The 14,969-nt window shown below is 40.1% G+C and overlaps 2 protein-coding genes across 8 annotated transcripts in view; one reads left to right on the forward strand and one right to left on the reverse strand.

The window, feature by feature from the left end:
- cacna2d3a (calcium channel, voltage-dependent, alpha 2/delta subunit 3a) overlaps window positions 1-14,969 on the forward strand; it is a 199,344-nt gene that overhangs the window by 145,586 nt on the left and 38,789 nt on the right. The gene's annotated exons all lie outside the window — the stretch shown is intronic.
- LOC131353423 (leucine-rich repeat and transmembrane domain-containing protein 1) overlaps window positions 484-14,969 on the reverse strand; it is a 16,752-nt gene continuing 2,266 nt past the window's right edge. Inside the window, exons 2-3 of the mRNA XM_058390461.1 lie at window positions 13,088-13,684; window positions 484-6,433 (exon numbers count right to left, since the gene is read on the reverse strand). Of these exons, the coding sequence (XP_058246444.1) occupies window positions 5,973-6,433; window positions 13,088-13,684 (1,058 nt within the window). The 3' untranslated portion in view covers window positions 484-5,972. The remainder of the gene's footprint in view (window positions 6,434-13,087; window positions 13,685-14,969) is intronic.

Raw genomic sequence — 14,969 nt, forward strand, 5'->3', positions numbered from 1 at the left:
TTAAATATAGATATATGACTAATCAGAATACTTATCTACACGTGTATAATTTCACACCCAATAATTTCACAATAGGTTCACTTTTTTGTGAAATAAAATAAAATAAATCCTTGTAAAAATAGTGGAATTTTCAAAAGCAAGACATATTCAAAAGACTACCTAAAACAGTAAGTCTTTATAAAGAAAACTTAGGGGTAAAGTTAAAGCTCAGGATGATATTTGGAGTGCTATTTGTTGTACTATTTTATGTATATACGTTTTTCCCCCCACACACCATGAACTGGTGAACTGCCTCATCATGTGTATGTCAGAAGCAGGTGCCTCCAGAGGAACAAAAACCAGACCCAAAAGCAGGGATAGAAAGCAGACGAGGGTTTTAGTAATAAAATAACTAAACCAACAGACACAGGAAAACACTAGGCATCAAACGAAAGCAACAAAAAAACAAGAGAGTTCATCACCCAAAGAACACAATACCCACAGTGAAGCATGGTGGTGGCAGCATCGTGCTGTGGAGCTTATATCTAGAAAAGATATAAGGAATCATGGATAGCTCCAAATACCAAACTATTTTGGCATCTGTTTAGAAAATGAAGATCAACAATTTGTCCAGATCTAAAGCATAATGAAAACCTGGGGAATGACTAAAAGAGGGCTGTGCAGAAGAGACGCCGTCACAGATTTGTTAGATTTCGAGCATTTCTGCTGGGAAGAGTGGAATAAAATTGCCAGTTCCAGAGTTCTGTATGAGGATCAGAGTGTTAGTCAACCTTCCTACACTGGAATCTTGACATACAAATGCTTTCACTTACGAATTTTAGCCTTGAGAATTGAAATTTTGCAAGAAATTTGCATTGACATGCGAAGCATTTTAGACATACGAACGAACCGAACTGAAGTTACGCGTACGTCCGGGAGCCATTCAAAGCATGTTTGCGTCAGTGGAAAGCCAAGCGAAACTAACCAAAGCTAGTTTACAAATTTTACACATTTTTTTTCAGTCAGCGAAAGCTGTTTCAAAAGAGTCAAACCACAATATCAACGTTGCCTTAGGCATGCGTTCAAAAGCCAGGTGATTTTTCGGGTGTTTTTTTGTTGACAGATTGGGTCCGTGGGTGGTCTGTTCTATTTTTAGCCCAAGCTTGGTGGCACGGCTTCCTGTGAGGACCCTTGAAATGGAATGCTTTGGCTTGGGTCAGTTGTTTGTAAGCAGCCTTACAGTTTACATATTGGTCATATTGGTAATATTTTTGGATGGCTAGAACAGACTATCTGCATTCACATTTTTTCTTAGGGGAAAATTCATTTCAAATACAAATTTTCAGCTTAAGAAATCACCTCGAGAACAAATTAAATCCGTATGCCGAGGTTCCACTGTATTGTCTTCCTGTTGAACATCTTTTGTCCTCCTGGGTGAATATTGAGCCACTCTGTTTAACGGTTTTTGAAGCATGAAGTGTAAGATTAGCCCCCAATTCTGTGTTACCCCTTTTAATTAACTTCATGTAAACTTATTACTACATTTCTTTTTGTCGTTTATGGTCAACAGACCTTATTTACATGAAATAGAAATATGGTTTTGATATGAAAACATTTGAAACGGGCCAAATTTGATCCCTAGGACAACAGTGGGGTTAATGGGTTCTGTACACTTGTGGATCCAGGTTAATTTTTTTTTTTTTCTTTTTCATCCTTTAAATGTTTTTATTTGTTTTTCCACCCATATTTTGTTGGTAGCTATATCACATAAAAGGTGGAAAAAAAAACAGGTGTGATGTGAGTGGTAAATCAGTGGGTTAAATTTTGGGCTATAAATTAAACTGACTATGGATCAGAAGGTCTTGTCTTCAAAATCAAACTGCCATGCTGTTATCTCTGTATCCTTGAGCATGGCTCTTAACCCTCAACTCCTCACTTGTATAAAATAGGCCTTATATAAGCTCCGCAGCAACCTAAGATGTCTGCCAAATGCTGTAAATTTATCTTGGTTTGTATTTTGCTTTATTCGATTATTGTATAGCATCAAGGTTCAGCAAGCTGTTGAAGCTTGTCGCTGTAAATGACTGTAAGGAGTGTTTTCATTACACAGGAATTACTGTAACATCATCACAAATCTGAGTGTGTGTATCTCAGACCCTGTAAAGTAGAACTGACAGCTGACAGCCATGTACACATTCCTCATTACTGCAACATGGTGCACTGCACGCATGTGTGTGTGTGTGTCAGAATGCATCAGGTGCATTTTTATTCAGAGCTGCACATGGGAAAAATGTGTGTAGGTGCATTTGGGGATGATGTAACATGTTTTGAAGCATCTGAAATTTAAAAAAAAAAAGGTCATTTCACTGTACCACAAGGATTAAGCGAGGAGAGAAATAAGCGATAGGAGAGGAGGAAGGAGGAGTAGAGAAAGTAGATAGGAGAGAGAGAAGGAGGAAAAGACTAGGGTCAGAGGGATGAAGAAAGACACAAACAGATAAAGGCTGCCTACACCCTCTTTACACATGCACATACACACACACACACACACAAAGGACCTTTTTCGACAAATTGAAATATTTAATCATATACAGAATCTGTTAAAATACACATATAGTATTCATAAATAAATAATAAACATCAGCAATTTTCTCTCTGTTAGCATAAACAAAACTTAAAAACCGATACCCGCGGGCACACACACACACACACATCAGTTTTGCGGCAATACCAGGCTGAATCTATGGTTCAGGGTAGAATTTTGCATAGACAGTGCTTTTTGTACACTTGTTTATTAGACCATATGCTTTCATACCTTATATCACTGTTATAAAATGACTTACTATAGATTTTTTCATATGTACAATTCGTCACTCCCCTCAATCCGGTCCATCTGTGGAAAAAGGAACACTTTCAGCACCACCACAAACCAAATATTATTTGCCAGTGTGGTGCTTGTGGTACTGGTATGAGTGTGTTAGGCACAGTATTAATGCTGGGGTGTGTATGTGTGTGTGTGTGTATTCATGCAGTGTGTCTGCTGCAAAATTCGATTCTCAGCTCAGGTGTGAGCTCAGGGATTTGAAAATAAACGCTCTAAATCATGTTGGATGTATGAAAACTAATTCTGTTAATGTTACTCAGTTCAATCACTTGAAACTGACGTGTACAGTCAGGGTTTTTTTTGCAAGTATACCGTGTCTGTATCACTGCTTTGCTGAAAATTGGAACGGTCCATCACCCCAAAAACAAAAAAAAAAATCTAGTGGTGATGGACATTTCCATTGATGGTTATGGGAAAGAGGGGCTGACAAATGGATGAGCACATGAGTATTGAGTCTTTTTTTTTTTTTTTAAAGTGCACAAACACTTTGGAAGGAAAGGAGGTAAAGAGGGATAATCCTTCTGTGTTCTTTAGTTTTTTAGTTAAATTAGAGGGGAAAAAAATCCCAGCTGTTCATGGAGTTCACGTAATCAAATAGACACATAATAATGCCTGTCATGTAGCACTAAGGATTACTGTACAACAAATAATTTTAATGCTGAGAGATAGGTCTGAATGCAAAGGGTAAAGGACACGGACACACACGCGCACACACACACACACACACACACACACACACACACTAGCCAGTCAAAGCTTGAGTTTTTAGACCACCCCAATAAGCTTTCGCCTCATGAGCACTAACACAACCCGACAAGCTGATGACATCACGCTCCCAGGGCAACTAAAGCATGTGCATATGTGTGTGTGTGTGTGTATGTGTGGCAGCAAATCTTGCCTGCTGGCCCATGCTTTTTTTTTTAATACTAAAAACATCATGTCTGATTTGATTGTGTGTGTGTGTGTGTGTGTGTGTGTGCACGCAATATATTATATAAGAGCCCTATGCCCTTCACACCCCCTTCCACATCCATATGTATGAGTGTGTGTGCCATCTCCCTCTGTGTGAGGGTTTTATTTTCTTGTGCAAACTGCAAATCGTTTTAAATACCTAACTCTTATCTTATCTAAATTAGTCAAAGGTTGAGTTAGAAATGTTGATGAAGTACAGTACAGCACACACATGCACAAAAACAAGGACATATGCATAGTAGAAGCTGCCAACTTCACCTGATGAGAAACAGTCCAACTGAATCCCTAAACACACAACCACTAGAATAGTCAAGATTTACATATTGTCATTAAATGCACTTGCATTAGACAAAATTATACCCCAGATATAGAGCTAGAGCTTGTTGATATGTATCCGGTATCTTTGGCCTTATTGTATCTCTGAAGTCAAGTCTATAATTAATGGCACCCTTTATAAAAATGAGCAAATCGATGTGTGTGTGTATATAATGTGCAATGATATATAACGAGAAATTATTATTATTATTATCATTCATCCATTCCATCCTTTCTCTACACTGCTTATCCTACTGGGTCACAGGGAGCCTGGAGTCTAGCCCAGGTGACTTGGGGCACAAGGCAGGGACAGGATGCCAGGGCACAATCACACTACACCTAAATGCATTCTTTGGACAAGGGGAGGTCCCTTCAAGGCATGGGGAGAACTTCAGTGGGGAAAACTCACACATGGTGGAACACATTGGACCCCTAACCCTGGAGGTGTGAGGCAAACAAGCTAACCACCAAGCTCCCTATTCTTCTTCTTCTTCTTCTTATTATTATTATTATCATTATTACTATCATTATTATTATAGCAGTCAGCCTTAATGTTTGTCATGGTTGAAGAAACGTATTGGACTCTTAGATCTGTGCTTCTGAACTCCTAAAACAAAACCACAGAGTTTAAAATCTGGAGGCAGAGATGGTTACTTGCCAAACACTGATGCTATATGTCACGACTATTTCTCAGCTGATTTGGATATATGTTTGATGCCAGTGATTTATTGAAAGATCTGTTTATGGTGCAGTCTTCATTTCCTAGAAAAAAAACAATCAGGGATCCTTGTATATGGTCTCCTTCAGAAAGATACATACTTTGATTTTATCTACAAATGCACAGTTTCCAGTGATCTCTATGAATTTCTGGTGATATGGCTTCTCTATATCTCTATATCACTGGCGAATTACTTGAAGGTGGTATCTAATAGCTTGAGTTTGAAATGTGACAAGAGTGGAATAAGGAAAGATCTCAAGAATGGAAGAAACTGTGCTGTTCTGAAAATGTGATCTTCAGGTTCTTTTTTTTTTATTTTTTTATTTTTTACTTTACCATCCTCCTCGCTGTGTAGGAGGCTAAAATGCGACCACTTATTGGCAGATTTTCTTTTTCTTTTCTTTTTTTAATTTTGCTCGGTGTTTCTTCTTGTCCACATGGTAATGGATGGCAAGGAGATTTTGCAATTTTGCTCATAATTATACACCAGGGAATTTAGTGATATACATCAGTCAATTTCCCCAACCTGTCTTCAGTAGCAGCAACATATTTCCTAGACTTGCAATCGACAAAAAAATCTATTATGTTTCCTATTTTATTTGCATTTTCTTTATGTCTTATTTAAATGCCTTCCCAAACAGATGATGATACTGATTGTAGTTAGAGGTAGTTTGTTTCTCTATTAGTTTGAATGGAAGATTTGATGCATTTTTTTTTTTATTTAACACACTCATTTTGTCCATTTTCATTAAGGATGCCAATATCATTTCAGTTTTTGACTGGACTGTGGCTAGACTGCATTATAGAGCACGTCTCTTCTCTCCTGTTCGACTTCTCCTTTAGGGAGGACAGTGTATGGAATGAGTGATACAGTGGATGACAAAGCAGAAATCAAGTTTGTCCGTCTGAGAAGATATCGCAATAGTTGTGATAAACTCTATGAATGTACAAGATCCCTAAGTTATGTGTGTAGCTGTATCTTACAATTTTTTAAGAGTTTGCCATGCAAGAGGCTTGGCTATGTAATATCCCTGGGTGAGGTATGAGAATTATTGCATCTCTCTCTCTCTCTCTCTCTCTCTCTCTGTGCCATAATACTCCTTTTCACGCTATGGCATTTTCCAGCAACTCTTTTTCCCCTTCCTTGTCCGTTTTCTCTTTCTCTATTCTTCCAGCCTCCTCTTCCCGCTTCTTTAGCTCCCGCTGGTATTTCGCCATGATGGCAGCGTAGGCACACCCGTACACAGCAGCAGCCAGCATCATGAGACACACAATTCCACACACAATGCCGGTGATGATCACTGTAGCTATGGCATGACGCAGGTTGATGGGTCGTGCTTTTGGCTTGGGTTCGCACTCCGGTTCCTGATCAACCGGAGCATCCAGGCTTGGGTACGGGACACCTCGAAGCAACCGCTGCTGTCTTTCCATGTGCTGGATGTTGGCAAACAAGTAGCTGTAGCTGGTGCTCATGCAGTTGTGGAAGAGCTCATAGGGTACGTGGCGGAGGTCACGGTCACGCATAGAGTGCGGCTCGTGGCACAGAACACCGTCCACCACACCACCTGCAGGAGATAGGAAGATAAGAATCAAGCGGCATTGTGTGTTTTGGAAATAATTGTCCTAAATAATTCAGGTGATTAGTATTCATTATTTAAACCAAACAGGTTGTAGCATGTGCTGACGGATAGAAGTTAAACTAACAGCTTTACCTGTAGGCCAGCGTCTGTATCTGTTATCTTCTCATACAATACACCAAACACGGCAAGTTCAGTTTGTACAAAAAGCCTTAAAACGAAGACACAAAGCCAAAGACATCCCACTTTCTACTTGTTTTCTCGATTCACGCCTTGTGCTAAGTGGCAAAAATAGCTTTGAGGTGTGAATTTGTGTGTGTATGTGACAACTGACTGCTTGCCATGTGTAGCTGGTTTAAATAATCATACACAATCTTAACGCAGTTTGATATTCAAGATACCTTATTGCCACACCACCACATTGCATGTGCAAATCAATGAATAATCAATAATTGTTCCCTTGGGTAGAAACAACACCATAAATTACCAGTGCTAAACAAGACAATACATCTGTTGTTGTCCTTCAGCTACTGCCTCTTCAGGGTCGCCACATACTTGATTTTCAGCACAGGTTTTATACCTGATGCCCTGCCTCACACAACCCTCCCATTTTATCCAAGTTTGGGGCCGGCACTAAGAGATGAACCCCTTGGTGTCTGGATCAGTTCCCTGCCTGGGAAACAAACCCAGTTATGGAGGTGAGAGCACAGGATTCTGCTGGACCACCAGGAGAAATCATCAGGAGAAGTCAATACATCCATTTATGACAGGAAGTATAAAACAGTGGACTTTATGCCTTTATTTTGGTCACTTATACATTACAGCACAACAAAGGTCTTTCGTCACATATCCCAGCTTTGAATGCTGGGGTCAGAGATGCATCACCAATAAAGCACAGAGGGTTAAGGGCCTTGCTCAGGGACCCATCAGTGGCAGCTTGGCAGTGCTGGTGCTTGACCTTCTGATCAACAACCCAGCTTTATGTGAATTATGGGAATAACTTCCATTCTCTCACCACTGTGACCCATGTTCAATTCCTGGGCAGGTAACCAATCCAGCCACTGAGGTGTTAACTCCCAGTACCCAGATAAAAATGGGAGGGTTGCATCAGGAATGGCATCCGACATAAAACTGTGCCAAAAATCAAATATGAAGATAGGATGATCCACCGTTGCAACCCTAAACAGGGAACAGCCAAAGGACAACAACAACATGGGAGTAACTTCCGTTAAGATTCCGTTAACCTTTAATTGCGCTTTTACTAATCATTCATTCATAGCAGGATATGGACTCTGAAAGAGCTTATGAAGGACATCAGCATATCCATCCCTTAATTAACAGAGGAATGGGAGTGTTTGTGGATAACATACAGAAGTGTGTTTCAATATATTTAGTTTCAGTTCCTTGAGATGGTAAGACAATGAACAAAGTGAAGCGCTCAGAGAGTTACCAGGACTTTCACAGAAATAAAGCAGTGTTTATTATTTTAGGATTTATCACAGTTAATTTTTACTTAAGGATGTGGGAAACAATTTTGTGTTCTTAAAAATCAAAGCCTGAATGTGTCATACTATAAACCTTGGGTTTTAGCAACAACAAAACAACCACAAACAGCACAAGTTGTTCCTAAGCTTCGTATTGACATTTTAACCTATTCCTGTCTGAGCAACAAATAGTATTTGTTTTTTCCGCACATGAATCACAGCACCTACTGCTGTCAGAGAGAGTCAACCTATCTATAATTGTACCCATAATTTTTCACAGCCACACCCCAGGAAAAAGGCAGATACAATTCAAAAATTGTGAGAAAAGTCATAATATCTAGGTCATATATACAGTCATAATTTTAAAATGAAGAGAATGTGCAGAGAATTGGGTATACTGACAACAAGTGACATAACTGTGAAGCAAAAACAAAGCAAAACAGTATAGAATAGAACATAATTCTTATCCTTCTCTATCTTTGCTTTGTTTCTATTCTTTTAGGATGTGCTGTAATGGCATAATGAAATTTGTGTAATTATTTAACGCTTCTTAATGTAGCCCGAGTACCAACAAGATCTTCAGTAACTGTGCGGTCTCCATTCTATGTAGGAAAGTTCTGGAAATCTTTCATTTGTAATAGGATTACAGATTATATCTCCTAGCTCCATCTGGTCGCATGCACACAGCCTCCTCTTTGCTCGATCGCTACATTGTCGAGACAAGCCTTTTTTTCCGTAATATTTGCTGAAATGAACAGCAGCAGGCCCCTGATGCTCTGCTGATTGCACTTGTCTGTTTTACTCATGCCAGGGTCTGTTTGATTTGTCTTGATCGGCTGCATCAGCCTTTTAGCCTCTGTCATTCCTCTGTATTCGCCAGTAATTATGACAAATTGACAAAAAAAATGTGAAAATGAAAAGAATTCAAAACAAAGATTAGACAGGCAAATCAGCAAGGGTAGATACGAAGGAGGGTTGATTATTTGGAAGAATGTATTGAGGCAGTGAGAATGAGATAAGGAAAGAAAATTCCTTCATGAATTCTGAAGAAAAGGGAGCAGTAAGAGTGCAAGTGTAGAAATTTTATGCATGAATCAATCTTTACAATTTACAGAATACTCTATATACAGTAGACACAATATTGTGTACACACACACACTGAAAGTGGGATTGAAAAAGGAATTGGGAAAATGTGGAAGGTTAAAAACAAGGTGACAGATAGCATGATTGGGCCATGACCCCTAAACTCCACCAAGTTCCAGGAATAATTGCATCAGTCCCAGGCCAAAAGAGAGCAATTTTAAGCCCATCAAAAATAATGTGCTGCAATCTCAAAATCTCAAATAATGCCTCTGCTTAGAAAGTCTGATTCTACCTACAGGAATGAAAGTTTGGTTCTGCGCCGACGCTGTAATCAAGTAAATAGCATCGAAAATGGAGCAATCTAAGAAAAATCTGTTTGTACGCTAATAAAAACAGTGATTGCGTCTCATGAGCAGCTGTTACTCAAGCGCTGTGCATGCAACTGGACCGATCCGATTGGGATAAGTATGTAGAAAATACACCGAAGAATGACCAGATTATATTAAAATGTGCTTTTTGTCTTTACTGAAGCAGCTTCATTTTTGTAGCATGTGACTGCTACCAGCTGGGAATGATGAATTCTGGTTACGAACATTTACCTTTAAAGGTTGAAGTCAATACCATGACTGAGAAATCAGGGTTAAAAAAAAACCTCACAAAGTGAACATCTTACTGTTAAATGAGTGAAAGAGTGTATGAGATTTTATCGATGTTCTTTATGCTCCAAAGCTTTTTTGGAAACTCTACATAGATCAGTATATCACTACAGAGCTACTGAATGCTCTATTCTGATTGGTCAGAATTTGTGGATTAGTTTTTTTTTTTTTAATACAGAAGTAGTTTCAGCTGCAAGGTGTTATGTCTATTTTTTTACACACGCAAGTCTACAGGAGTTTTTAAGGCTTCACGGTTACATTTACGGTGCATTTTATAATGTGTAATTAGCTTTACAAAAGAGAAAAAGAGATGTCAAGGGATTGACACTTTCTATCTGTTATAATGTAAGTGATAACTTGTTTTGGGGATATTCCACAGCTTTAAACACAACTGAACAAATGACTGAATGTACAATAGGTTCTGGTTTTTAATGAATAATCTTGTAATCATTTGGCAGATTGCTGTAGTATGAAAGGAATAATGCACTGGGGACATGATGTTATTGGGCCTCACCCCAGTATGCCATGATTGATTATTTTCCTATAATAGCTGTTTGTTTTTTTTTGCTTAAATATTCTCTCTATACTTTTTAATTTTGAAAGGTCAAATATTACATTATAAGGTGTGTGTGTATGTGTGTGTGTCTGTGTGTGTGTATGTGCACATGTCTATGTGTCTGTGTGTTTTGGCAACAATAGGAACAGCTGTTCTCGTATATCTTCAGAGAAAGATATTTGTATCAGTGCTTATTTCTGTCTGTGTGATTAGAGAGCATATTTAGCTGTCTTAATCCTTCTGGACTGTCATGCTTCCAGAGCATTTTAACCTTACGTCATGATGCCCCACCCCCAGCACCAGCACCCACCCTTCTCGATCACACAGCTTAATTTCACCATCAACATTATACATCACTCAGCTTTCACACACAGCATGGGCCACACATAGACTCAGTCCCAGCAACTGTCAGTAGTTTTAAATTAGCCAGACTATGTATCAGATATTTTCCCCGAATCAGGTTTCTGTCATGTTCGGTTCAATTTTCTAGCTGCTGAAAGATTCTGAGGCTAAATCGTGCCCTGTGTTAGGTCAAGCATCACTCAGAAAGCAGGGACATGAAATAGCGAAATATGGATTGCTTTTATTATATCTGAGGCAGAAGGAAACAAGATTCGATGCAAGTCCGTCTTGGTTTGATCCTAAGCTCTGGATACCATCTGTGTGGAATTTTGCACGTTCTCTCTGTGTCTAGGAGAATTTTCTCTGGCTCCAAGCCATATCCAAAACAGTGCCAGCAGGTGGATTGAAGGCTCTAAACTGCCCCTATGTGTGAATGAGTGTGTGAATGAGTGTGTGTGTGTGTGTGTGTGTGTGTATGAATGCTGCCCTGCAATAGACTGGTGTCCCAGCCAGGATGTGTTCAAGTTACTAGCATAGTGTATAAATTGAATAGGCTCCAGATCCACTGCAACCCTGAGCAGGATATAATGCTTTCTGAAGATGATCTTGCATCACATGTATTTATTTATGTCTAAAATTACAATTCATTTGTGTAATCTCATATATTTAATAATTTAGAATTCCATTCCTTCCATTTAGGATCTATGATATATGATTCTTCACTGTTTCCTAATTTCCTAAGAAAGTCTCTCTCTCTCTCTCTCTCTCTCTCTCTGTCTGTCTCACTCTCTCTGTCTAGCTGTCTGTCTGTCTGTCTGTCTGTCTGTCTCTCTCTCTCTCTCTGTCTCTCTCTGTCTCACACACACACACACACACACACCACTATTATGCCATATGTCAGGCCTCAGATACACACACTTACACACACACATACACATACACATACCACTACTACATCATCTTACAGGTCTCTCTCTCTCTCACACACACACACACACACACACACACACACATGCACATGTAGCACGATCATCTTTTTTCAAACCTACCCTTACACTGGTTTCTTACCTATATATCAAATTTGCGGCGAAACCTGCATTTGTCATGTGATATATTTGAAAATAGAGAATTTTTTTGTATACTGACTTACATTCATGACATATCAAGGATTCATTGTTCCAGCTCTTGAGTTAGTTGAGTTGTGTGTAAGCCACTGGTATTCCTGAAGTTTTTTTGTGTAGTGATGGTTAATGTGTGTAAGCTAATTTGCTGCAGTTTGATCTGATTCTACCTGTGCCTCAGGCTAGCACAGAAATAGATCTGCACCAGTTTCTTCTGCTGTTGTTGGAAAATAGTGCATGATTGGTAAGTGGATAAAAAATTGTAGAGCTCTATTTTTGACTACAACATACATATTACAAATTCAATGCATATTTTCTGTTAATGCAATGTAAGATTACTGTGGATGAGTTTGGTGTACATTTTAAATTGGTTACAGTCATGTTATATAAGATATAAGATCAGGTGCTCTTCTCCTGTTGATTTTCAAGAACCTACTTTGATCATCTCTCCATCGAATTGTTGATTTAATAACTTCATTATAGTCTTACACACTCTCTATACACTTTAATAGGAACACCTGTACATGGTCATTTATGCAGCTATCCAATCATTCATGTGGCAGCAGCACAATGCATTAAAACATGCAGATTCAGGTCAAGCGCTTCAATTAATGTTCACATCAAACATCAGAATTAGGAACAAGTGACATTAACTGTGACATGGTTGTTGGTGCCAGACATGCTGGTTTGAGTATTTCAGAAACTGCTGATCTTCTGGGATATTCATGCAAGACAGTCTCTAGAATTTACACAAGATGGTGTGAAAATCAAACAAAATGAACACTTGAAGTGAGTGACAGTTCTGTTGGTGGAAATGCCCTGCTGACAAGAGGGTTAAGGAGAATAACCACATTGTTTCAAGCTGCCAGGAAGGTTATAGTAACTCATATAATCACTCTGTACAACTGTGGTGAGCAGAAAAGTATATCAGTATGCACAAATCATCAATCCTGGAGGTGGATTGGCTACAACAGCTGAAGGCCACATTGGGGTCCACTAATGACAGCCCAGAACAGGAATCTAAGGCCATTATGGGCACTCACCTAAACCAGAGTTTTTCCAGGTATCAACAGGACAGTTTTAGCAAGTCTGTGCCTGTTATAGCTTTGCTGACATGAGTGGAACCTGATGTGGTCTTCTTCAGTTTTAGCCCTTCTCAATGATTCATGGTTCAATGATTTGTGCTCGAATTGAGATGCTTTTCTGTTCATCACAGTTGTAAATAGTGATTTTGAGTTAATTTATCCAGCTCAACTCTTCCCATTTGTCCAGATAAACATATAAGATGATTCTCCTTTGCACATTTAACCTATGCTGAAATCTTGCATCTGTAGCCATAGGAATATAGCTGAAGTGATGATATATATTATATGTATCTTTTCTCTAGCTTCAGTCCTTACCTTTAAAAGTGAATGTTTCCAACCATAGCTTAAGCCCTATCATGTGGCAATCACACTTCCAGGGATTATTTGTCAGACGCAGCACCTGTAGGCTCCCAAGGGCATCCAGGTGAATGCGATCTAGCTTGGTCAGCCGATTAAAGTGCAATGAAAAGTGGGTTAGATGGTGGAAACTATCGGCTAGTGCTCCGGGGAGCCCTGCTATGTGGTTGTGAGACAGATCCAAGTGTGTTAGATTGCGTATCGAGCCCAATAACCGGCGATCCACTTCCCGGATAGAGTTGTTGGCCAGGATGAGGGTCTTTAAGCTCCTAAGCCCTAGAAGGGCACTGGGAGAAATCATAGTGATGCTGTTGTTGGCCAGATCCAGAACTCGGAGGTACGGTGTTTCTCGGAACGACATGGAACCAATGCCTCTTATGTGGTTGTCCTGAAGGTGTAGCTCCAGAGTGTCTGGATGGAGCTTGTGCGGAATGTCATACAAGCCTCGTCCTCTGCAGTCCACCACTTTGGCATGACTGTCACACCAGCACTCCTTTGGGCAGGAGGAGACAGTCTGGACCAGTAACAGGGTGGACAGTGTCAGGAACAAACCTCCTAAAAGATAAAAATAGGAAGGTTGATGTTGATTCTCATGTTCTGAAGTTTAAAATACCACCATACAGCATAAAATAATACATACACTCTTTTACATTGATCAAACCAATTACCAAAGTCTGGGTATAGACCCAAAAAAGATATAGCAGGTCATATCAGAGCAGCATATATACACTATATTGCCAAAAGTATTCGCTCACCCATCCAAATAATCAGAATCAGGTGTTCCAGTCACTTCCATGGCCACAGGTGTATAAAATCAAGCACCTAGGCATGCAGACTGTTTTTACAAACATTTGTGAAAGAATGGGTCGCTCTCAGGAGCTCAGTGAATTCCAGTGTGGAACTGTGATAGGATGCCACCTGTGCAACAAATCCAGTCGTGAAATTTCCTCCACAGTCAACTGTCAGCTGTATTATAAGAACGTGGAAGTGTTTGGGAACGACAGCAACTCAGCCACGAAGTGGTAGGCCACGTAAACTGACGGAGCGGGGTCAGCGGATGCTGAGGCGCATAGTGCGAAGAGGTCGCCAACTTTCTGCAGAGTCAATCGCTACAGACCTCCAAACTTCATGTGGCCTTCAGATTAGCTCAAGAACAGTGCGCAGAGAGCTTCATGGAATGGGTCTCCATGGCCGAGCAGCTGCATCCAAGCCATGCATCACCAAGTGTAATGCAAAGCGTCGGATGCAGTGGTGTAAAGCACACCGCCACTGGACTCTAGAGCAGTGGAGACGCGTTCTCTGGAGTGACGAATCGCGCTTCTCCATCTGGCAATCTGATGGACGAGTCTGGGTTTGGCGGTTGCCAGGAGAACGGTATTTGTCTGACTGCATTGTGCCAAGTGTAAAGTTTGGTGGAGGGGGGATTATGGTGTGGGGTTGTTTTTCAGGAGCTGGGCTCGGCCCCTTAGTTCCAGTGAAAGGAACTCTGAATGCTTCAGCATACCAAGACATTTTGGACAATTCCATGCTCCCAACTTTGTGGGAACAGTTTGGAGCTGGCCCCTTCCTCTTCCAACATGACTGTGCACCAGTGCACAAAGCAAGGTCCATAAAGACATGGATGACAGAGTCTGGTGTGGAGGAACTTGACTGGCCTGCACAGAGTCCTGACCTCAACCCGATAGAACACCTTTGGGATGAATTAGAGTGGAGACTGAGAGCCAGGCCTTCTCGTCCAACATCAGTGTGTGACCTCACAAATGGAAAAAATTTTCCATTTTCTGGAAAAATGGTCAAAAATTCCCATAAACACACTCCTAAACCTTGTGGACAGCCTTCC

This window comes from Hemibagrus wyckioides, linkage group LG05 (assembly GCF_019097595.1).
Source record: "Hemibagrus wyckioides isolate EC202008001 linkage group LG05, SWU_Hwy_1.0, whole genome shotgun sequence".
Classification (NCBI taxonomy): Eukaryota; Metazoa; Chordata; class Actinopteri; order Siluriformes; family Bagridae; genus Hemibagrus; species Hemibagrus wyckioides.